The 26,227-nt window shown below is 36.3% G+C and overlaps 1 protein-coding gene across 1 annotated transcript in view; it reads left to right on the top strand.

Annotated features, from left to right (window-relative positions):
- Window positions 1–26,227, top strand: part of FSIP1 (fibrous sheath interacting protein 1) — a 205,940-nt gene that overhangs the window by 32,451 nt on the left and 147,262 nt on the right. The window contains exons 6-9 of the mRNA XM_012649532.1: window positions 7,262–7,360; window positions 9,346–9,470; window positions 10,989–11,099; window positions 19,360–19,518. Of these exons, the coding sequence (XP_012504986.1) occupies window positions 7,262–7,360; window positions 9,346–9,470; window positions 10,989–11,099; window positions 19,360–19,518 (494 nt within the window). The remainder of the gene's footprint in view (window positions 1–7,261; window positions 7,361–9,345; window positions 9,471–10,988; window positions 11,100–19,359; window positions 19,519–26,227) is intronic.

The raw sequence follows: 26,227 nt of genomic DNA, 5'->3' as shown, positions 1-26,227 counted from the left end.
ACCTCTACCATTATTGGTGGTTTGATCTCAGCCTTTAGTAGTTATCTCTCAGGCTATTCAAACGGCTTTCAGTCTTGTCATCATCATTATTTTCCTCCGTGATCATTGTATTAGTTATATATTGCTGTGTAACAAATTGCCCCTATAACAAGGCATCTTAAAACAGTAAACATTTATGATCTCACTGTTTCTGTGAGCCAGGAATCTGGGAATAGCTTAGTTGGACAGTTCTGATATGACAGGATCCCTCATGTCACACTGTTGGCCATGGCTACAATCATTTGAAGGTTCTGCTAGAGCTGGAGAATTGATTTCCAAGCTCACTCACATGGTTGGTTGTTGGCAGACCTTAGTTTCTTGCTGGCTGTTGCCTGGAGATCTTAGTTTCTTAGTACATGAATCCATGAACCCCTCCATAGGTTGCCTGCCTGTCCTCACAACATAGCATTTGGCTTCTTCTAAAGAGCATAGTAAGTGCTCAATAAATTGAGCTATTATTAGTTTTCTTATGGTAACTAGACAACATCAATAGGAACATGGTATGTATCTCATATACTATCTTTCATATATCAGGGAATTTTTGCAGGTTTCATACATTTATTAGCTATTCATAGGTCTTCTATATCTCGTTATTACCCTGATTGGTGTTTACCCTATCATATTTTTTAATGAATTATTAATGATATAGAGAAAAGATAGTGACTTTTTACACATTTTGAATTTGTTTCCTATTTGGACATTTAACTAAATTATTAATTATCATCATCTTTAGTTGTTTGCCTTGGGTCTTGCTAGTTTCTGAATATATACCAGGAAATAATCATTTTTGTGTCCTTTTAAATAACTATACCTATTCTGAGAACTATAAGAACTTAGTAGTGAAACTTATTGAATGCATTTTAATATCTATTTAAATTATCATACATTTTTCTTTCATGACCAATGTATGTAATGCTTTAAAATTAATAGATTTAAATACTAAATCAGTCTTTTGTTCCTTGGTCAACCCTTCTTGGTTATGGAGGATTATTCTTTTAATTTAGTACCAAGTTTGAATGGCTGAATTTACTCAGAATTTTTGCATTTATATTTATAAGTGAGATTGGTTGTGTGTGCAGATGTGTGTCACAGTGTTGGGAGTAGAGTTGGGGGGTGAAGAGTGTATGTATGTGTGTCTGCTTTGTTAGACTATGTTAACTTTATAAAATGAATGGGGGTGGCTGCTCATTTATTTCTATGATTTGAAACAGTTTGTATAACATGGGGATTATCTGTTCCCTAAAAATTTGAAAGATTTCGCTGGAGAAGCCATCTGGTTCAAATAATTTCTTGGAGGCAATTCTCTCAGTCTTTTCTCAGTGTCTTTCATATTTACTATTCTATTTCAGGTTACTAGTTTTCTGGAGTCAATTTTGGAAATGCATTCATGTTACTGAGATTTTGAAGTATCCATTTCACCAAGATTTAAAAATTTATTAACATAAAATCTCATAGTATTTTTAAATAATAATTCTTTTTTCTTACTGTCTATACATCCCCTTTCTATTTGTAATTTTTTTCATGTTTTCCCTTACTCTTTTTAATCTGGAAGTTTTTTTTTAAACTTTTTGAGCACAGTTTTACATTTACAGAAAAGTTACAAAGTTGGTACAGAGATTTCCTCCCTGAGTAACAATTCCTCAAATGAGTATTTGTTCTACCTTCTCTGTATCTGACCTCTACCATTATTGGTGGTTTGATCTCAGTCTTTAGTATTTGTCTCTCAGGCTATTCACACCCAGTATCCCTTATTTTTGAACATTTTACATTAGTATGGCTTTATCCCTATAAGACATTCTTTTGTATGTGGTATCATCATTTTCATTATTCTCCACAGGTTGTTATTATATTTTTATTTCGTCATTTATCTAGTGGTTATTTGGAACATGATGGTGCCTTTCCTTTGTTTTCCAGAATTTTTATAAGCCCTATATTTTGAAAGCTAATTAATACAAATTAATACAAATTAATACAATTAGTGAACCAATATTGATACATTATCATGAACTAAAGCACAGCTTTATTTGGATTTCCCTAGTCTTTACTTAATAATGTTTTTCTGTTCCAGTATCCCATCCAAGATTTCAGATTATATTTAGTGCCCGTGTGTCCTTAGTCTACTCTTGGCTATGACACTTTTTCAGACTTTTCTTGTTTTTGATGACCTTGACATTTTTGAAGAGGACTGGGCAGGTATTTTGCAGCATGTCCAGCAGTTGGAATTTATCTTGTGCTTTTCTCATGATTAGACTGAGATTTTGTGTTTTTTGGGAGGAAAACCACAGACTTAAAGTATCATTTTCATTACCTTACGTCATACCATTAATATAACATTGCTGTTAATGTTAACTTTGATCACCTGGCTGAGGAGATGTTTGTCATATTTTTCCACTGTAAAGTTATTTATTCTATTTTCCTCTCTCTTCCATACTATACTTTTTGGAAGGAAATTACTATGTACGGCCCCCACTTAGGAAGTGGGGAGTTACACTTTACCTACTTGAGGGCAGAATATTTACATTAATTATTTTGAATTACTCTGCATAGGAGATTTATTTATTTTACCCATTTGTTTATCCAAGCATTTATTTGTATCAGTATATATTTGTGGATATTTATTTTATACTTGGGTTATAGTCTAATACTACTTTATTTCATTGCTCAAATTTTTCCAGCTTTGGCCATTGGGAGCTCTTTCAGTTGACTCTTCTGTTCCTTTGACATCCTTTGTCATTGTGGGTTTTGTTTTGCTGTTCCTGAGCACTATCTATATTTTTGTGAGTCTATTTCTGGACTCTCTACTCTGTTCTAGTGATCTATTTGTTTATTCTTTTATCAATACCACACTTTTTTTTTTTTTTTTTTTTTACCAATACCATGCTGTCTTGATCACTATAGCTTTAATGTTTTCTTTTTTTAAAATTATACTTGCAGATTTTTCTTTTTATGCTTTCAAGGACCACTTTTGAATTTCTTTGCTAATTTTAACCGTTATCTTGAATTTGCTTTATAATTGTTTTCTCTAGCTTCTTCAGGTTAATTAGTTAAGATCATTTTATTTTCCATTAAAATATGATTAAGACATCATTGCTATGAATTTGTTTCCAAATACGGCTTTATCCCTATAAGACATTCTTTTGTATGTGGTATCATCATTTTCATTATTCTCCACAGGTTGTTATTATATTTTTATTTCGTCATTTATCTAGTGGTTATTTGGAACATGATGGTGCCTTTCCTTTGTTTTCCAGAATTTTTATAAGCCCTATATTTTGAAAGCTAATTAATACAAAGTTTCATAATATTGTAGTCATGGTTTTGATATTTTTAAAAATAAATTTATTATGTATATTAAAGGTATACAACATGTTATGAGATATATATGTATAGTAAAATGGTTACTATAGTGGAATAAATGAACGTGTCCATCATCTCACATAGTTATCCAGCCCCCATTTCCCCATGGCAAGAGCAGCCATAATCTACTCATTTAGCAAAAATCCTAGTACAATAAACCATTATTAACTATAGTCCTTGTGTTGTGCACTAGATCTTTAGACTTGTTGATTTACATATCTGTAAATATCTGTATCCATTGACCTACATCTCCACATTTCCTCCCTCCTACCCCACCCCAGATAACCACTGTTTTATTCTCTATCTCTGTATATTTGATGTGAGCCTTGCACTCTATGCCACCCTTCATCACAACCCTGGGCTTCTCCACGGGGGCATGTGAGAACTTCTGGTCTCCTCCATGCCACAGGCCAGCCACAGGGAATTATGTGAGTGTATGTGTGTGTGTGTGTGTGTGTGTGTGTGTGTGTGTGTATCTATGAACACCCCATGCCCTGTCTCCCTATCAACATGCTGCATTGCCATTACAGCTCCGAAGGTGTCGTGGGTGGTTGGGGAGCACCGTGTGCCTGTGTGTGGAGTCTTCCCAAGAGTTTCAGGTGTGCAGTGGGACAGAGCCCACTCTGCTCTGAGCTTCTGCACCCTCTTAAGGATTCCAGACTCCAGGATTACACCTCCAGGGGATGTGTGCCAGGAAGCAGCCTCACACTGTGTCACTTGCATCTACTCTAAACTCATCCCTTCTGATGCTCTTCTAGGTCCTCGTCCCTTATCTGGGATGGACTTCAATTTCTTCCCTAGGTGGCAGGAAACAACTTAAATCACATCCTGCAATTTTCCCCTTTCAGGGCTCTTGTTAAAAACTCTGCTCAATCCTCAGAGCTTTGGCTCTTGATCTCTAAAGGAAGTTTTTTTTTTCCTTCTCACATAAATGTTTGTAGTGAGGAAAGGAATTAAAAAATGTTCCTATTAACTGTTTATTTCGACATAATTTCAGGGTTAGAGTCATAAGAACAGTTCAAAGAATTCTCAAATACCCTTTATCTAGATTCTCCAAATGTTAATATTTTACCACATTTTCCTCTTTTCTCTCTCCCTTAATCTCCCTCTCCTCTCCTTCTCCCTCTCCCCACAAGGACACACACACACACACACACACACACACACACACACACACACATGTATGTGTCAACCAAGAAATTAACATTAACATTTTCTGATGTCAGGAAGTGATATACTATTATCCGATCTACAGGCTTTATTTAGATTTTGCCAATTCCCTCACTAATATCCTTTATAGCAACAGTCCCCAGCCTTTTTGGCACCAGGGACCAGTTTCATGGAAGACAATTTTTCCATGGACCGGGGTGGGATGAGGGGAGGGACGGTTTTGGGATGATTCAAACATATTACATTTATCATTCAATAAAACCTCTCTGCTAATGGTAATCTGTATTTGCAGCCGCTCCCCAGCACGAGCATCACCACCTCAGCTCCACCTCAGATCATCAGGCATTAGATTCTCATAAGGAGGGCACAACCTAGATCCCTCGCATGTGCAGTTTACAGTAGCGTTTGTGTTCCTATCTGATGCTATAGCTGATCTGACAGGAGGTGGAGCTTATGCGGTGACACAGAGATGGGGAGCAGCTGTAAATACAGATGAAGCTTCTGCTGGCTCACCTCTTGCTGTGTGGCCTGGTTCCTAACAGGCCACAGACTGGTACTGGTCTGTAGCCTGGGGGTTGGCGACTGCAGCTTTATAGCAAAAGAAAATCCCAGGTCATGTATTGTATTTAGTCTTTCTTTGTATTTTATGACATTGGCATTTGTGAAGATTATAGGCCTGTTATTTTGTAGAATGTCCTTCAATTTGGGTTGGTTTGTTTCTACTTGATTCCCTAGAAGTGACAATGTGCGCTTCTCAGCGCATCATGTCAGGAAGTGCACAATATTGATTGTCCCTGGTGAAGTTAACTTTGACCACGTGGTTCAAATGGTGTCTGCCAGGTTTCTCCACGTTTTTGAGAAGGAAAAAAATATCCATAGTAAACTTACTGTTTTTCCTTTTGGAAGTAAGAAGTTATCTTGTGGGGAGATACTTTGAGGCTGTTAGCCTGTTATTCTTCAAACTTCACCCACTCTTTTGATCATTCATTGATGATTCTTATCTGAATCAATTATTATTATGATGGTTACTGAATGGTTATTTTCTAATTCCATCATTTCTTCTACATTAATTAGTTGCTTTTTAACAGTAAGGAAGAACTTTCTAAAGGGAGACTTTTGGAATTCAGAAAACGAATTTTTTCCCTCAGGGGTCAAGCTCTTGCAATTGAATGCCTCACTTGCAAAACTGTTGTCTTTCAGACTCAAAGCTGAGCTATAGCACCTTTGTTCTGTGTTGTACCCACCTGTCTCTGAGGCAAGAAACACCACTGGGATGATGAACAAAAAACCACAGGGTCACTAGGGTAATTTGAATATGAGAGTAATTTAAACATAGAGACGTTCTTAGGTTTAAAATCTTCAAATATCATCTTGCTGTAATAGTTTTCAGTGTTGTAAGTTTCTACATATTTGTGTCCTTATAGGTGTTTTATTGTAAAACTGATTGAAACTGTCATTTAAAAGGAATTATGGGATTGAAAATAAATATATTACCATTCCAAGAATATGCTATAATTTAAACTGATAATAAAATATTGCCAAGTTGCTTACTTGCTGAGCCTGTTTTAATGAATTTTATTTGAGATCCCTGATAATAGTGTTTGGACCAAAAAAATTAAAGTTCAAGAAACTACTTTAAACCTTTTTATCATCTGAGTAGCTTATCCCCTGCCACTAATTTGCTTGGTTAACTCATCAAAGAATGTACAAAGACTAACATTGTAATATCAATCCCAATTCATGATTCATTATTATGAATTCCAAATTAGGGAACTGGAATTTATGAATTAATTTTTAATATCAGAAGTTGTATGTTTTGAATTTGGTGGTTGTGTGTTGGGGTGAATGTGTCTTCTGCTTGCTTGCCTCCTTTGCCTGTATCACCTCAGAATGGGTGTTTGAACCAAGTTTGTTTTCACGGAGAAGTGGTAGACCTGTGATAGCTTCAAGATTTATCATATTTTCTGAAGCAAAACCATTTCTGTGCCACACACCTGGCAGATTCTCTCATGTTAAGGTACAGAGAAAAACTTAAAAAAAGATATTTATGTTAGCAGTTTCTTGCAAATAAAGAGTGTCTGAACTAGCTAATAGGAGAGCACAAAAATAAATTACATTGAAACAAAAAGAGTTGAAAAACAGAAAGTCCTATTTTCTTTACGGCTGTTATCCCAAGAAAATAAATCACAAAAGAGGAAAGCTTACTTGCTAAGAGCCTCCCAAATTATGTCTTTCAAACACATTCTTTTATCTTAATGACTGACCACATATTTGAAATCTGTACCTTGGGGATCTAAAAGAAAAAAGAAAACCACATTTACAGATACTCAGTGTGCATATCCTCTGTATTATGAATATTGAGATTTGGATGCGTTATCTCCGGAGAGTTAATGTGATAGTATACCCTTGTACATCCTTTTTGTTCTTAAATTCTAGAGAAATGCTGTTTGATTGTTTTGACTTCTGTAGTTTGTATACAACTTTGTATACATGAATCTGTAGGCTCATGTATACAAAGATGATTGTCATTTCTACTTGGAAGGGACAATGATATTGTCTGATGAAATTTGTGTGTGTGGAAGGGATTGAGGAACATTGGAGAGAATATTAAATCTTCTCTTTTTTTTAAACATCTGTGTAGACAATTCCTTATTTATTTTGTGAATATTGATCAAGTGACTTTTTGAATCAATAGATCCTTCTTGTTATGAGGATGAAGATGCCTTTTTCCCAGTGTTTCACACTCAAGTTCCTCCAGAAGAATATGAGAAGCAGATGCAGAATGTCAATCAAGGTATGTTTTAATTTGTGTGATTATACACATTGCCACAAGGGAATATTAGCCGTATACAGAAATATTCACAAATGAAATGAGTTGATTTCATTTTTCCTAGGGGTGAGTGGAAGTAGGCAAGGTTCAAGATGGCACAAGATTGGTCATGAGTTGATCATTGTTGAATCTAGTTGTTGAGAGTTCGTTATGCTGTTCTCTCTACTTTTGAATGTTTGAAATTTTGTATAATAAAGAATTTTAAAAAAGCTAGCTGCAAGTAATGAGAACCTGGTTTAAGCTAAGAAAAATTTATGAAAGTGATCTTGGTGATAGACAGCTTTCTTTGTTTCCCAGGAGCATATGCTGTAGTTAGTTATTGAGAGGTTGGCTCAATTTTATAAACCTAGGGAACTGACCCAACTGGGTCAGGTGCCTACCCCTGGCTCTTCCGACTTGTCCAACCCAGCACGGTTTGGGGTCACTGTGGGAATATGGCAGCTATAACACCACCAGACTGGAGAGGAGAAGAGGAAATTTCTAGTGAGATAGTTCTGGCCAATTTAAGATTTTTTCCCTACAATTTATGAGAAGTATATTTTAAAGAAATTCTATTATAAATGTAAACATGGCTGCATTTAATTTGAGTTATTTTAATGTATTGTTTGAGTGTGTGAAACTTCAACTGAATAAATGTCATATTTCAACTAAAAAGACTATATACAACTTGAATTGTGGGAAGAAGTGATATATTTTGTATCTAATGTGACCACTCACCAAAAAAGTACTTCATAGTTTAGCTATTGGTGGTTGATTTAAAAAATAATTGTGTCATTGATTAAAAAATAAAACCCTAGTTTTAAAGCATAGATTTACCTAGAAACTTGTATAACTTAAATTTGAATAAAAGATTTTTTTACTCAAATCTACTTTTGTTTGAAAAGAATTTAAATCCAGTGATCTAACTCTTTTCCTAGTTCTTTCCAGCTATTTTCATCAAAATTTATTCTTTAATGGTTAAGTCTTTGATAGCTGGTTGAATGGTTGAATCTTTGATAGCTAACTATAAATATACCAACTGATAGCTCCTTTAATCCTTTTTTATTGAGGTAACCTCTCTTATAAAACAAAGGTAACTTTTAAGTAAACCTTGTCTGGCTTGAGCCACTGACTGGTGTTTTTTTCCATTTTGAACTTCAAGGTGGCAATTTGTGCTATTTGTATGGTGAACTCCATTTGTCATTTACAGAGACTCTTCTTCTTTATGCTTATTTTTAGGGCTTTAACGAAGGGTTCACATGATCTTGTTTTGAAAGCTTTAAGTATGACACAGTAAAGGCAAGATGTTTAATGAAGGGAATAAGAGTCCAGAGTATTTTTCTTACTCTTGTTTTGAGCACTTAGGGTCTAAATATCTCAGAAGTTTACTCATGCCTCTTATCAAAGGTTGAGCAAAAGTGACAAACTGAGAATGGGCTCTAGGGGTTTGTGCACATGGGATGTACAACATCCAGGACACTTGACTCCAGATCTTGCTTAAAAGACAGGCTTGAAGAAAAAGCTTATTGTTCAGAAAGAGTGATGGCAAATTCATAGAAGAGCAGGAAATGACCTAGACTTTAGGGAAGTTTTTGTTTTATATAAAGACTAAAATAAAATACATATTTTTATATCCCCATAACATCAGAGATTTCTTCTTTGCATGTGTGACTTGCAGTTCTATTCGTATTTCCCATCATTTCCAAGGAATCAACAGGAAGAAGTTTGATATATGATAATGAATAATACAAGAAGTTTTATGAGAATGTCATTGAAAGTTATAGTAGCACATTTATCTTTTTAAGAATAAATCTCCATATATATATTATGTTTCTGGATCTGGAATTTAGAAGGTCTTCTATGTATGTTTTATTTCTTATATATTTTATTAATAGTATATGCTTAAAGTGAATTTTTAGCATAATTGATAATTGTAATTATGAAATAATTTTGAACTTTTTTAATATTAGATTTTACCTATGATGTGGAAAGAAATGAGTCATTGATCAAAGCAGAAAAGAAATCTTTCTCAAATACAGAAAAGATTGAGCTCAGGGGTAAACACAACCAGGATTTTATTAAGCGAAACATTGAGGTATGTACTTAGAAATTCAGAAGCCAGAATTTCAGACTAAATGGGTTGCAGAAATGGTAATTATTGTGTTCAGTGTCTTTAAATACTTTTTTGACTATGATAAGTACATATGTAATTGAATCAGTATATATAACTGAAAGAAAAGTTTTATAAACCAATACTTCACTATTTTATATTTTCTATTCCATTATATCCTATCCTATTCCTTTTCAAAAATGCTGGCTGCAATTAGCATTTATTTCACTATCCAGAAATAGTCTGGTTCCTGCAATTTGAAAAACATTTATTTAGATAATAGCTTTGGATAATGTTTCCCAGATTTCAAATTGCATATTAGTAAAACTGGTTTTTTAAAATAATGAGACTGATTTTATAGACAGTGCATAGAACTTTGAATGGAAAATGTTCCTGGCAGAACAGCAGGGCATGGGCTGGAGAAGCCAACTTGTTGTCTGCCCCTTGCTGAGCCTCCTGGCACCTGGTCACTGGCTTTGATTAGCTCCTCCTTCATGCACTGGTCGTTGGTCTTACAGGCCCTGCAGCCTGACTTGGTTTGTCTTGAAGATAGACTCAGACTACCAAGGGCACAGGGGCTCCTGTATTAGACCAGAATGCTAATTATTAACTTATAACAAGAAATGTAGTGAGGTGGACAGAGGCTCATGGCAAACCACTTGAGCAGCTAGTCACTAGAAAGCCACATTGGCAAGTATGAAGTATTGACAAGAGTAGAGAGTTAAGTAATTCCTCACAATTCAAGTGTGATACTTCCCCCACAATTGGCATATCATTTCCAGGCAGACTGGATTCATGGGGCAGCCTGCTACCACCAGGACTGGCCTCTGAGATTCTTGATTTTTCTGTGCTTCATGTTTGTATGACCTTCTTCAGGAAACCTTTTCCAATGTGATTTATCTCTGTTTTTGCACTGGCCCATTGTATGTTGTTTGTTTAATTTTCTAAGAGCAGTGGAGTGTCCCCCATATCTAAGTTCTTGTTGACACAGACAGCAGATCCACCATAGATTTCCCTTTCCCCCTTTTAGCAATAGTAACTGAATGTTTCTTTAACTTCCTCATATGACAGTCTTGAAATTTAAAAGCAGTTTCATTTAGTGGATAAATGCCACAGAGAAAGTGACAAGAAGCTTCCTTCCAAATATCTCAGCAAATGTGTTTTTGCATATATATATATATATATAATATGTATTTTTTATATATATATAAAATAATATAAAGAGAGGTTTGAAAACTGCTTGTTTTATTAATACTTTTTAATAAAATGTTTGTTGGAATGGTTAGCAGGAGGGCCTGCTTATAGTGGGAATGTCTTTGCTTGGAGAATGGCCCTATACAAAAAATTTGGCATAAAACAAAAGTACCTAGCAAATGTAAAACACCCAATCTCACAAATTTTACCTAAATATGTCTGTATTGTGGAAGCCTCAAGTCCCATTTTAATTTTCCTGAACTATTAATTGCTTGAGCATTTAATGTTTTCCGTTAATAAATTCTGTAGTTGGCCAAGAATTCAAGAAACCCAGTGATTATGATTGACAGAGAGAAGAAAAGGCTGGTTGAGCTTTTGAAGGACTTGGATGATCGAGATTCGGGACTGTCCAGTTCTGAGGTATGTAAATGCTGGCAGTCAGGGACCTCTCCACTTCTCAGTTTTGATTTTGTTAAATCATGTTATTGACCCATTAGCACAAAATTACAATAAATTTTCAGATTATGAGAAAATATTCTCTGACTTTAAAAAATCCTGTTTTACACATTTTTATTTAAGTTTTCAAATTTATTGTTGGTCAATTCATTATTGACTTTCAAAGGATTATTTTATGTTAAAAGAGTGACTACACATTGGTCATCACAATAATAACCTCAGCCAGTGATTTGTCCCTGATGACCTGTGAATGTGTTTCTCTGTTTCCTTTTCTTATTATCCCTAAACTGGCTTCATGGTATTTCCGTGTAGTCTTCAGTAATCCTAAAAAACACCATCCAGCTCCTGCCCAGTTAACCTTGTGCATTCAGTTCCCCGAAGAGTTGAGGGGAGCATGGACTGAGCTGAAATGGGTGGAATGAGAGTGGGGTGGTGCAAACATAGGTATTTATAGGGCCTAGGAAGGTCACCTAAGTAAGGAGTGCTGTGGCCCAGCATTTGCACTTTTTTGAACTTATAGGAATATTCTTTACTTTCACGAAGAAATACACTCCCTATGTTCCTTGAAGCACTTACCCCTGTTCTCTAGCTTTTATTCCCATGTTTAATAGAGACGTGATGGAGTGAATGCTGCTGGCACCCTGCCCATTTCCCCTTTCCCTGGCACCTGTTCATGCATCCATCCCCCAGCCTGTGCTAAGGGTGCACAGCTGTTTCCTTCCCTGGAGAATTGCCCTGAGCCAAATGGGAGTCGAACAACCCGAGATATCACTCCCTCGCCACCCCAGTCCTCTCACCTTAAGATGGGATTAGCTTTGTGATGCAATGTGTCCTCCAGAGCTTCCCCAGGGATCAGACTGAAGCTGGTCTTTAGCTGAGACCACATCCTTGCTTGGCTTTGTGCCCTTGTCTTAGCCTGTTTCCCTAATACCCCTGATCCAAAGGCACTCCCCCAGTGAGTCACTTGACAAAGAATCCTTGTCTTTGTTTTCGTGTCTAAGGACACATAAGTTCAGGGGATAGCTTTTGCTATAGGTACAAAAGCAGTGCATGTGCAGTGATATCTGTGGCCAATGGGGGGCGGTTGCTAGCCCAATGGGAGCCAACACTCAGCATCAGCTGGTGGCTGCCATGCGGAAATCCCAGACCAGGGCTGCCTGAATCCTCCATTTTTTCAAGAGAAGCTAGAAATTCATATTTTTATGGGAAACATTAAACTTTTAAATTATTCACAACTAATCCCATTTTAAAAAGTTCTATGTGGGCAAATAAAATGTCTCTCCCTTTCACCCCATACCAAAAGCAAGTCTACAGAATATCATAGATTACAACCTCTAAATAACCTTTTTTGAGATGATCAGGGCCCAGTGGGGACTGTGTCCAGGAATGGATGAAGGTGCTGCCATGTCTGAGGCTGGTGAAGAAGGGTTGGGTAAGGCCAACTGCTAAATGCCCACATCATTCTGAGATATTTTGGATTTGCTGATTCATGTGCCACATAATGATGCTGAGTCATGTGCCACGTAATGATGTTTTGGTCAACAATGGACTGCATATGTGACAGTGGTGCCATAAGATTATAATGGAGCTGAAAAATTCCTATTGCCCAGTGACATCGTAGCTGTTGTATTTTAGAGTGTAGTCCTTCTGCTTATTGGAAAAAAATGTTAACTATGAAACAGCCTCAGTCAGGTCCTCAGGGGGTTTTCCAGAAGAAGGCATTGTTGTCATAGGAGATGACAGCTCTATGCATGTTATTGCCCCTGAAGACCTTCCAGTGGGACAAGATGTGGGGGTGGAAGACAGTGAAACTGATGATCCTGACCCTGTGTAGACCTAGGCTAATGGGTGTGTTTGTGTCTTAGTTTTCAACAAAAAAGTTTAAAAAGTAAAAAAAATTAAGAAATTTTAAAAATAGGAAAAAGCTTATAGAATAAGAATATAAAGAAAGAAAACTTTTGCATAGCTGTAAATGTATTTTTTAAGCTAAGTATTATTACGAAAGAGTCAAAAGTTAAAAAAACTAAAAAGTTTATAAAGTAAAAATGTTATAGTAAACTAAGGTTAATTTATTATTGAAGAAAGAAAAAAATATTTTTATAAATTTAGTGTATCCTAAGTATACAGTGTTTGGAAAGTCTACAGCAGTGTACAGTAATGTCCCAGGCCTTCACATTCACTCACCACTCACTGACTCACCCAGAGCAACTTCCAGTCCTGCACGCTCCATCCAATGGTAAGTGCCTGTCTTAGTCTGTTTTGTGTTGCTATAAAGGAATACCACAGACTGGGTAGTTTATAAAGGAAAGAAGTTTATTTGGCTCACGGTTCTGCAGACTGTACAAGAAGTGTGGTGTCAGCAGCTGTGTCAGGTGAGGTCTTCACGGAACTTCCATCAAAGATGGAAGGTGAAGGGGAAGTAGGCATGTCACATGATGAGAGAAGGAGCAAGAGAAAGTGGAGTAGATGCCAGGCTCTTTTAAACAACCAGCTCTTGACTGAACTAATAGAGCAAGAACTCTCGTTACTGTGAGGATGGCACCAAGCCATTCATGAGGGATCTGCCCCCATAACCTAAATACCTCCCACCAGGCCATACCTCCAACATCGGGGATTGGATTTCAACATGAGATTTGGAGGGGACAAACATTCAAACTACATCAGTACCCCATATAGGCGTACCATTTAAAAAATTTCTTATACCTTATTTTTACTGTATCTTTTTTATGTTTAGGTATGTTTAGATACAAAAATACTTATCATTGTGTTAAAATTGCCTACAGTATTCAGTACAGTTAACATGCTGTATAGATTTGTAGACTAGGAGCAATAGGCTAGACCATATAGCCTAGGTGTGTCATAAGCTATACCATCTAGGTTTGTGTAAATACACTCTGTGATGTTCACACAATGACAAAATCACCCAACAATACATTTCTTAGAATGTATCCTCATCATTAAGTGACACATGACTGTAATTGTTTATTGTACTAACAAAAGCTCAGATAACAGTAAGAATTAAGGGATCTGTTTCATTCTGGTTTTGTTATTAATTGTAAAGTTGGGCAAACTGCTTCCCACTGTCTCTCTGGGTATCAAAGTATGGCATGATAGATCTTCCTTATACATTCTAGGAGTGCTTTAACAATGAATTTTTGTATTATTTTGTCTTGACCTTCTCTTTATTTTAGACTTTGCTCTATCATTTTAGTTTTAGGTAGAGCTTTTATAAATATTGTGTAGCTGGATTTTTGTTTTTGCTGTTGTGTTTTTAATTCTTTATCTTTTGTTATTTCCTTACTATATGATAATGGGCATATTTAATTTATTCACATTTATCATGACCACTGATACTTTTTCAGTCTTTTCCTGATGTCAGATTTTATATTTTATATATCATATTTGTTTTTTTTTTACTTTATATCCTTTTCCTCTTGTGGTTTGGAAATTCAGAATCCTGTTTCTGATCTGATACTGTTAATCCTCAATTTTAAAAATATATTAAAATGCATATTTTCTTTTCAACTGTAATAGTTTCTATAATCTCATATCTTAACAAGATTGGATCTTTGGTATGCTTTTATTTCCCTTTTATCCCATTTCCTGTTCTCTAAGATGTATTGAAATAATTTGGAATTTTAGTTCTAGAATATTTTAAGTTTTTTCCTTTATCTTTAAAAACAGTATGCTTCCTGTATTTTAGGAATCTTTCTCAACCAAATTTAGCCAAAATTTTTAGCTACATCTTTAACTGTGTTTGGACTCAACTTATTATTTACTTATATAAATCATTTTCCTTGAATTATTTTTTGGAATTTTTTTGAAAAATTTTCCCCCAAGAAACAGGGGCATGCAGTTAATTTTTGACTGCTTGCATATTCAAACATTTATTTATTTTTTCCTCATTTGAATGTTAGCTTAGGAGGTGACTAAATTCTAGATGTAAAATCTTTTCTTTCTGGAAGGATGTGGGATTTTCTCTTTATTCTAGGGTTCACAAATTTTATCTGATGATATCTATATGTGTCTTTAAAAACATTTTTACTCCTGCCAGGTACCTTGTAGGCCCTTTCTATCTGAAAGTTCAAATCCTTCCTCAGTTCAGGAAGTTATCTTCTATTATTTCTTCCCTTCCATCATCTCTTTTCCTTTTGCTATACCTATAAAATGTGATATCAGTTGGGAGTGTGATTGGCTGGAAGTAACAGAAAACTTCATAAACAGTGGCTTAAAGAAGTAAGGAGTTTATTTTTCTGCAATAAAAAGAAATCTAGGAATAAATAGCTAGTGTCTTTTTATCTTCCTGTTTTACATTCTTAGTGTGCCTTTTGTCTTTAGGTTTGCAAATTTGTCCCTGTAAAGGGCAAAGAGACCCTCCTCTGAGGCTTTGGCTTTTCGTTTGGGATGATATGGTGTCTTAAATCTGCATCTCACTGACCAAGCTGTGTCACACAGCAATTTGTTCTGTATGTTGCTACAAAGGAGAAAGGAGATTCAGGTATATTGCTGCCTCTTTTTTTGTAGCAGAGGTAGGCAAGGAAGAGGGATATTAGAAGAAGGGATCAGGTCAATAAATTGATAGTGCCTGCCACAGATGGACGTGATATAGCTCTTGGATCTCTCTTCCAGGTCTTACAATATTTTTCTCATAATGTTCGTCTTTTTTTTATCATTTTGCTTCTATGAGCTAATTTCACAGTTTTGCAAGTTGAGTTTCAACCATGGCTATTCTGCCGTTTAGGCATGCAGCCCTCATCTGAGATTTCTTTTTTACAATTATTATTTTTTTACACTAATATTTGCTGAGAATTCTTTTTGCAAGTCCCGTTATTATCTGGTGTGGGTGAAAAACATAATATACAGAAATTCTATAAAGTCACATAGATGGTGACACATGTTAAAATAGAAATTCAGAGGAGGAAGATAAGTGCAGCAGAAAGAATTTAGACAACTTGGAGGAAAGGGCCTATTTATTGTATTTTCAAGCCATACCAAATTTCTTGCCATTCTTCAAATTCTCTGTGTTCTTGCAAACCTCTGTGTTTTCAGATGTGCCCTTTCCTTTATGGAGTGCCCTCCAGCCTCATCTTTGACAAGTGACTACGCAACTTAAAGAAGATAACTAAAATGATAGCTATGTTTTAATTCCCCAGAACTCTGGTTGTTCTTTATAGTGGCATGTTTAATTTTATGAACATAATGTTCTCTTGAATATTTCTAGGATATTTATTTAGAATTTTAAACATATTTCTTTCTGTATTGGGAACTCATACTTGCAGCTAATGGCACCGACTAAGCCAGATGTCTCTACTGCCGCCCTTGCCTGGGTTTTGCATTAGAACTCAGGTTACTCACTCTAATGGTGTTGAATGAGTGAGTCTGGTTGGTGAGCCCTTGGTTACCAGCCTGAACTCTAGCTGTAAAGGAGGCTGGTTAAGAGCATTTTCTGGTTTCTGTCTTGGGAAGGTAAGATTCCTAAAAGCCAGAAATTCTCCATACATAGTGAGGGTGTCTAGAAGGTGCTAGACAGAAAAAAAAATGATACCATCTACTACCTATTACATATAATTTCTTTCTGTAATTGCATAGTACATGAAAAATTTAAATGCTTGTTGAATTTAGCCAGACATGCTCTTTTAATTCCAGTGTGATTAAAAAATCCCATTTAGACAAGGATTTTAAATTTGTTAATCACTGTTCATTGATTTTTTACTTTTTTTGTAATTCTTTATTATTTCTCATTTAGGTCATAGAGTATTTATGCCACTTTTTTTTTTTTTTTTTTTTTTTGAGACAGAGTCTCACTCTTTTGCCTGGGCTAGAGTGCCGTGGCATCATCCTAGCTCACAGCAACCTCAAACTCCTGGGCTCAAGTGATCCTACTGCCTCAGCCTCCCGAGTAGCTGGGACTACAGGCATGCACCACTATGTCCGGCTAATTTTTTCTGTATATTTTTAGTTGTCCAATTAATTTCTTTCTATTTTTAGTAGAGACGGGGTCTCACTCTTGCTCAGGCTGGTTTCGAACTCCTTAGCTCAAATAATCCGCCTGCCTCGGCCTCCCAGAGTGCTAGGATTACAGGCGTGAGCCACCGCGCCTGGCCTATGCCACTTTTGTTTAGGAAAAATTACCAGAGTTTATTCATGAGTAATTAAATAATATATTTTTAAAATAATTATGTGAACTTATACATATATTTAAAAATGGTTATTACTATATCATATCCTTGTATGGATATACTATAATCTACTCACTTTTCCTCTATTTTTAGACATTTGGGCTTTTTGTATTTATTCTTTATTATAAATAAATGACAATAAACATTATTAGTCAGTGTTCTATGTTGCAAGTAACAGAGATGGACTTTGGCTAAAATAACAGGAAATGAATTTATTGGGAGAGTTAGGTAGCTCACAGCCTCAGTGGGAAGTTTGGAGAGCCAGGTTGGTAAACCAGGCAGATGTCAAGTTAGCCAGAAACATGGCTACAGGAGCTCCTTGGGAACAGGCTGGTTAGGGGCAGTCCTGGCACTGCAGCCACCAGACACTTGCCCCTGATAGATGGTCACTTTTGCTGCCATCACTGCTGCCAATGCTGGATTCTCACTGCTGCTGCTGTCACCATTAGTCATTTCACTGCATCTTTGCATCTGTCCCTCGAGATTCAAAATTTAGGGTGTTCTCTTCTGATTGGTGAACCTAGGTGATTTGCTTGTCTTGATACCAGTGGATAGGGAGAAGGAGTCTGTGGTGGCGATCTGTTCCCTACCAACACTGTTCAGGAGGAGACAAATATAAAAGCCTTTCTGCATAATTTTTTACTATAGTTCTGGTTACCACTTAGGGATTGATTCTTGGTATTAGCATCATGCAAGGAAAGGGTATGAACTTCTTAAGCTTCTTTGCCCTCCACCTGGCCCTTTATTCTAAATGTTCTTCATGATTCTTCTGTCCTCTTGTACTACCTGCTTCCCTGTGTGACCTTGTCCGTTCCCATAGTCCCAAGGGTTTGAACCACTGTAGACATGTGGTGAGTCCAAAATACTTATTCAATCCCAAGTCTCAATCTTGAACTTCAGATAACAATATTTAACTGCCTAACATAATCTGTGGATATCCTAGGGATGTCTGTGAATTTCAAAAGATCCCAAACAATTCATTTTCCTCCTCAAACCTACTGCATCTATGTTCCCTAATTTAGACCATGTGACCGCCATCCACCTACTGTGCAAAATCAAGAACTTGCTTTTTATCCTTGATCTTTAATTCTCCCTTTATTCTTCCATAAAATTATCTCCAGGTTCTGTAAATTCTACTTCCTAAGTATCTCTAGAATCTTTTCTATGTTCTGCATCCCCAGAAAACATTACCTAGTTCAGGTACTCATCACTTTTGTTCTAGATTATGGCTATTGCTTCTTAACTGGTCTTTCTGCCTCCAGCCTTGCCCTCAGTAGTTCCTGTTTTAAAGTACAGAATCAATCATGTTTCTTTCATTAAGGTCCTATTTCCTCCAGGAGGCTTTCTCCAACCACTTCATCTCCTTGCTCCTTCCTGCCCACGGAGGTTAGCTGACTCTCACTGGTTCCCGCAGTGCTCAGGGCTTACCAGCAATCTTTATACCTTGTTAAAGTTGTTGCTGCCAAGAGATTCAGAAGTCCTGGAGGGCAGAACCTCGTAAAATTCATATTGATTCACCAGTGCCCAGCATAATACCTGTGCACAGTAGGCATTCAGTATGAAATTTATGAATGAATGTTATAAAGATAATACAAGACTAATGTTAGTTGAATGAGAGTTAGATGATAATTAAGTTCATGAAACCCAAGCAACTGACTTTATAGACCCTACATTACCTTTAAGGGACAAATTTTGAAAATATCATGTCCCATTATAGGGTAAACCTATATCATAAAACATTTTTTTGAAAGTAGAGAAATGAGAATGTTAGGAGAACCAGACTATGAGACCAGACTAAGAGATTTATTCCACAGGTGAAAAAAACCACAAAATCTAAGAAGATACCTTACCCACAGGGTTGGCAGATAAAAAACGTAAACTATTTCATTTTTTGCTTTCACTACCCCAGTGTTAACTCGGTTATTTATTTATTTATTTGTTTGTTTGTTTTTGTGAAGTCTTGAGTACTAACGTAGCTGTCTGGAAGTTACATTTTGGCAAAAATATAGCATGGAGCTGACCTGGTAACCTTTGTTTCCTCTTAGGGTGATCAGTCTGGATGGCTGGTTCCAGGAGAAGGATATACACTTGCAGTCACCCAGCATCAGCAGCTCACTGAAATCAATTTAAAACTCCAAGAACTGTCTGCAGTGTCCCCAACAATTTCCAGCTTTTCTCCAAGCCTTGCAAATCAGAATGAGCAGGTATATTTAATTCAAGAGCACACAGACTATTCAGATTTATGTGCGCTAAAGCTAGTTCACACAATTTTACAATCTGCGTGTTAACCAATTGCTTTTTACATAACTACAACTGCAGTGATTATAGTTGCTATAACAGTGTATATTTTCCTTTGGTTAGTTCCACTTTCTACTCATTTTTCTTTCACTTGGTAATTTTCTGGGATGGGGTCACTGAGGAAATATTTATTTTAATATTATTATATCTCCATAATTTAAGCTGATTCTTGATCATGATCAGGAGACAAGAGAGGGAAGAAAATTGATATAGCATTCATGAGTCCTTTGAGAGCCTTATTTTTCTTTGTTCCTCTGGTACTAGGTATTACCAATGGTTGGCACTTGTCTTACTCTGCCTTATTCTTCTGGTTCCTTTAATTTAACATCAAGCAGTGAAGCTCATGATGTTGATGACTCCTTTCCTGTGAGAGTTTTGAAAGGAATGTGTATCTTCTCTCAATAGTTCCCTCAAATATTCTTTTACAAAACTGGTAGAGGGTATAGAGTAACAGAATAGTACCAGCTTTGGAAAAGAAGACTTCTCCCCCCTCTCCTATATTTCAGTACTTTATGGGATCTATTTTGGAGTTGAGTGGTAGACTGAAGAGAAAATGTCTGGTCTTTTGTAATTCTGCTATCCCTCTACTAGCTTTGTAAAAGTTTTGCCGATTCATTTTCTGTATAACTGTATATAGCTGTGATTTTCTTAGTTCATCAAAAGATTTAAATATCAGTAGCCTATAGGTAATTCTTCTGCTTTATAGTGAGTTCTTTCTCCAAGCTATCAGTTGAAGGTTAGGGATGTTGCTTTAGGCCATTTGAAACTATCTCAAGGTAAAGGAATAGTATCAAGATGTTCCAAAGAAAATGTGGTGACTGTCTGTCAAAGCCTTTATGGAGCCTGAGCTCTCAGCTTCCTTCAGTTATGTTTCTAAGAGACAGGTATACCTGCTTCCGATCCCTTTAGACAGCAATAGTGGTGGTGATGTTCCCACTATTAATTTAAATTCTGCGTTGGGATCAGAGTTCTTGAGAAACAGAAAGAACTGGCATCTTTTTCCCCACCCAAATGTACCCCAGGACTTTGACACAAGTTAGGCTAGTTTATTTACGTTACTGGGTTCCATTTCTTAAAAGGAGGAATCCTAGATGGGGTAATAAAATTATTTGGAGATATTGTTTGTTCTTTTCTTGTTTTAGCTGATTTTTTTGTTGTTGTTAGATTTCAAGGGTAGCTGAAATCTCAAAGCTGAACAATGGTCTTAAAGACAGAAAATGTCTTTTTCATGGCTGTCAAATATTCTTGAAAGAAACTGAGAATTTAGAGATTTGTTTAGCCATTAGGACTTCAAATAAAACATGAATATGGTCAGATTCTATCATCATCATCATCTAACTAGCATTTTCAGAGTTCATATTTATGGTTCAGATCAGCTATTTAAAAATAATGAAAGGGAAAATCAGTACATTACGTTTTTGTTACATACTTAGATTATGTATTTTTATGTGAAACAACATATATTTAGAAAGAAAAGAGAAAACTGCATTTTGGGACTCCCATTGGATGCAGAAACAGAAATGTAACATCATAGTTGTTGAAAAGAAATAATTGATGCTTCTTCTTGCATGCAGAAAAGAATATCTTTTGAGCTTTTGTTCAATTTCCTCTTGGAATTTCCTCATTTCTAACTGAAACCAGCAGTGCACATTGAATTTTCAAAGCAGAAATGATAACATGGCAATTTATTTTATGCATATTATTTTTGGATTGGAATACTTTTTGAATAAATACACTGTATCTTGGATAAACCCTGTGGATCTATTTAGTTGATGAATGGACTCCAATCTCATGCTGAACCACAAATATTCATAATGCATATTTGCTTTATTTTTATTTTTAACTCGTCTGCAAACCTTCTTAAGTAATTCTTCTCCATGCTTCTTAAGAAAGCATGTCTTTTAAGTAGAATATAAATTTCTGATTTTAAACAATCAATTCAACAAATACTAGTTGAGTACTCACTGGATGTAATAAACTGTAGGGAACTTAAAGATGAGTCAGGCAAATATAATAATTTGGAGTGAAAAAGCCTCACTTCAAGTTTTGGCTCTAACATTTTCTAGTTCTGTGGACTTGGACATGAATTAGAAGCTCTGTAAACCTCAGTTTCCTCATTTATAAAACAGTAATAATATTCTTTAGTATTCTTATAAAGAGTAGCTGAGTATTAATAATACACATAAAGGGTTTAGCACAGTGTCTGACACAGAACTCGACCAATGATGATGTAATAATAATAATAATAATTGATTTAAGGGACTTATTTCCTTATGGAAGGTATTGCATATACTAGATAACTGTGGTATGAGATAACATGGGTAAGTGCTGCAGACGGCTATGAGTAAGGTGCTGTGGGGGTTCAGAGCAGAAAGAGAGAGAGCATCCAGGGAATATCCAGAAAGTCCATTTCTGTAAGTGAGGGACAGGAGGAGGAAAAGGAACTAGTGAAGGAGGGGGGCAGGCGGAGGGGTCAGAGACACAGGGCAAGACTGCCACTGTACATCACGAGGCTGCAAACTGGTGACCTGTGGGCAAATTAAGCTCCCAGATGGATTTCCTTTAGCCTGCAAAGGGTTTAAAATTTTTTTAGGCCAACATTTAAAAGTTAGGTGAACTCATATAAAAATCCAGATTTCTAGGTTCCCTCTTGAAAAATTAGAAAATATGGCAACACTAGACCTGAATCCTTCCTTGGTAACTACTGGATTGAGCTGAGCAGTAGTTGCTCTTTCTGTGGGGCACAGAGTCTCTCATTTGCTGCGGTATCCACTGCTCCATGTTGTATGGCAGGCGCTGAGGCTCACTTCATGCGTTCATGTTACTGTTCAGCCCCTGCACAGGCCATTGGTACATTTTTGAAGCACTACTTGTATCGTAGGAGATGCTGTGGTGACTAATGTCGAGTGTGCAGACTGGTATGAGGCTTTGTTTCTGGCCTCAAGGAGCTTGTAGGATACTGTAGGATATGATGGAAAGATGGAACAAGTTGTGGAGTGACTGTACAATGCAACGAGAAGAACCACAGGATGGGCACTGATCTTATGAAAACTATAGAAAGTGTATTCTATGGGAGCACAAAAAAAGAAAAGGTTATTTGATGAAGGCATATTTAAAAAATTTCTTTGAAGATTTCTCTTCTCTTCTCTTCTCTTCTTTTCTCTTCCCTTCTCTTCTCCTCTCCTCTCCTCTCCTCTCCTCTCCTCTTTTCTTTCTGTCAAGAAAACAGTTTCCTGAACAAGTTGAAATACACAGACTTTCAGACTTACCTGTCTATGGTAATTATAAGGTGCTAAATTGGTAGGCACATAAACTTAACATTATAAATGTAGCTGAGTCAGAATAGTTTGAGGGACTCTGGAAATGTGGCTCAGAGATTAAGGAAGTGTTGGTCATAGCGAAAAGGGCAGATAAGAAATCTCCTTTTCCTTATGAGCTTGCTGGTTACGATGTTCTCAAATAGGTGCCCTGGCCCGGCACTTAACTTTATGGCAATGTTTTAAAAGCAGCATTTGGCTTTTACATATCTGATTTCCTTTGTGTAAAACAAAGCATGTGGTCACATTTGAAAGAAAAAATGGCATATTCCTGCTATTTCTGTAATGTGAATAATATCATGTGGTTGCAGTTTTTACATCTGCTTTTTATTTTCATTTCATCTTAGCAAAAGAGAACTAATTGAAGCAATTTTTTTTTCTTAAGATCTTTGGTTTAACTGTGCATACCTTTCTGTATCCACCTCCTAACCCTCCAACAAATCAGTTAGTTCTTTCCACACATTGTAAATCCCACCATAAAACTGAGTGATGTTCCATAATTTAGTTACTATATTTCTTATTTGTAGATGTATTAGATTCCAGCGTAATCCAGAAATATCTAAGATAGAGGAGTTATGTAAGCAATCACTTTTTTAAATCTTTAGCAACTGGTTTCAATAATAAATTCTATTCAGTTTGGCTCTTGTGTAAAAGCGTACTTTATTCATCTCTCATGCAATCAGTGTTACTAAATCTAGAATTCCAGTTCATGCTTAGGTTTTTTTTTTTTTCCTGGTTGGGAGAAGGTCTTTAGGAATGGCTGTCATTGACAAGAGGTATTTCTTTGTTCTTAAACCAACTCATTTAATTGAATATAAAGATCCTCCTTAATTTGATTTATTTTTTTTTGTTCTTAAAATATTGATTTAGTTATACACAATTTGGTAAGATCAACAAAATATTAACAAACATTTGATTGAGGAAAATTGTAGTTGTATTCATCTCTTTTCTTGCCAAGATCATGCTATTATTGCTGATGGCAACAATTAACTTTTTTGGGTCTCTTTCTGTCTCAATATTAGTTAAAATTGAGACCATTATTGACTATTGTTTGACATGTAATCCTGAAAGATGTTTTATTATTGAGTCCAAGGATTTGTGCGGTTCCGGTAATGGCTATGGAGGCCACTCGATCTCAAATGTGCTTAATAGACTGATTGAAGGCAGGAATCTAGGAATTTTTAAATGTGTGCTAGCCATAGGCACAGAAATCTTATTGACCATCTGCTCATATCCAAAGCCTGTAGAAGTGTGCTGCAAGGGCATGGATTTCTGGACTGAGAAGTTACTTCAGAGGTTCTTGTTTTCAATGCCAACCTGCCAGACATTCACAGTTAATCATGGAGATTGTTCTTACCACCTATGTTTTATAGATTACTTTGAAGTTTATATTTTTTGGTTTTTCTATGTTAAGCCTTCAGTGTAGTCAAGGTTTCTTTTGTTTCATGGCAATATTCCAAAGTGATAAAAACAATCTGCCTGAAAGATTTTTTTTCCCTACTTTTGGTACTGTCAGGCAAATGATCTATCTAATGACAGGAAATAGCAGTAGCCTATGGAAATGTATAGCGTTAGCTTGAAAATGCAGCACAAGCTGACTTTATTTAGATAGGCTTGTATTTTTCCAGCTCTTAATTCGTGCCTTATTTGCATATCAGATAACTTAGGAAGCTGTGGGTAATTTCCTCTGTGTTTGACTTTTGAAAAGGAGTTTATTTAGCTTCAAAGACCCCTGTTGCCTCAGTCAACACCACAGATATTTTTCTAAGGATGAACTCAAAATCCCTTGGCAATCAATTAGTCAAATCAACAAATATCTATTGAACTCAGGGACAGCTCTCTTCTTGTGGCTTCCTTAGACATTCTGTGTATATTGGAGAGAGCTTTTCCTGAATTCTCCATAAAAGCATTTTTATATGACTTAGAAACACAGAAATGATACATTGGACAGAGAATCTGTTTAACCATTTCTACTATAGGAAATCAAGATATTTCTTAATGATCACAAAAATAGACAGCACTGGTTGGCACTTTGCTGTGAGAAAAGAACCTCTCCTGGCACCACAGAGCTTTTTGACTATGCAACTGAGAGGTTTTTGCCAGCATCAATGGCTACCTTTTCTCGTTCTCTCTTGGCTTCTGCTTTTATCACATGATATTCTTTGAATATTTGAACTATACCATTATGATATCAGAGACCATGACTGAAGAAAGATATTATGTATCCTTTGGGTCTAACTGTAGAGAACTATAGAGGTGGGAGAAACTTTCTCAGAAGAAATTGAGACCCAGAAAGAGGAGGTGACTTCCTCAAAAGTACACAGCTGATTATACCAGCTGAACTGGAGTTAAAATCTAATCTTTGGGCCCATCTTATACTCTTGGGTATGGAGAGTCACATTATCAGAGCAAAACAAAAATAGCCTTGGTAGAATATTTTCTTAAAAGTAAAAAATGACTTTTATGCTTATTAAATTGATTCATGTTTATTGTAGGAAAACTACAAAAAAGTATAAGAAAAAAGATAAAATAATCAAGATTTTTACCAAGTTAATCATTATTAAATTTCCTTCAAGTCTGAAGGAAACACACACACACAGACACATAAATGGTATACCAGTTAGAGTTCTGGACAAGAAGCAGACGGAACACCCAGCTTGGCTTTTGAAGATAATTAAATGAGGGGACTATTTTTATAGATTTAAAGGAGCTACCAAGGGGTACAGGAATACCTAGAGACTAGCAACATTGAACAGGGGGAAGAAAAGTGTTATAGGCTCTGGGTGAGATGTGGAGTCATGGTGGTAGAACTGGCCCTCTGAAGCTGTAATAATAGAGAGCGTGGGCAAAAAGGTAACCAGCCCTGCCCTCCTTCAACATCAGAATTTGTGCTGCAGTTAATTCCCTAGCTCTCTTTCCCTGGTGAGCTCATAGAAGTTGGAGTGCCAACTATGTTAGGAGGCAACTTTGCTTATGCTAAAAATGATTTGACCTGATGGGAAAGCCAGATTTTGGACATTTCTAAGTGCAGTGATTCTTGGGCTGGGTATGTCTCTTGCCAGGTCCCTGGACTCTGTGCCTATGGGGTTGTTTTAAGAGATAATGGCTTCTGTAGGATATGAGGATTTAAAGACCTTATGGCTTCCTTGCCCCTTTGAACTTCTATTGTTATGACATGGACTGTAGCAAACACTCCCATTGAAAATGGATACCTGATACTGCTCTGCTGTGTTTCCTGTCCTATGTCCTTCTGAGTAGAATGGCTCTAAATGTGGCCTCTGTTAGTCTTTGAGCGTGA

This window comes from Propithecus coquereli, unplaced genomic scaffold, assembly GCF_000956105.1.
Source record: "Propithecus coquereli isolate 6110/MARCELLA unplaced genomic scaffold, Pcoq_1.0 Scaffold3, whole genome shotgun sequence".
NCBI classification, from domain to species: domain Eukaryota; kingdom Metazoa; phylum Chordata; class Mammalia; order Primates; family Indriidae; genus Propithecus; species Propithecus coquereli.
This window is presented reverse-complemented; position numbering and strand designations above follow the sequence as displayed.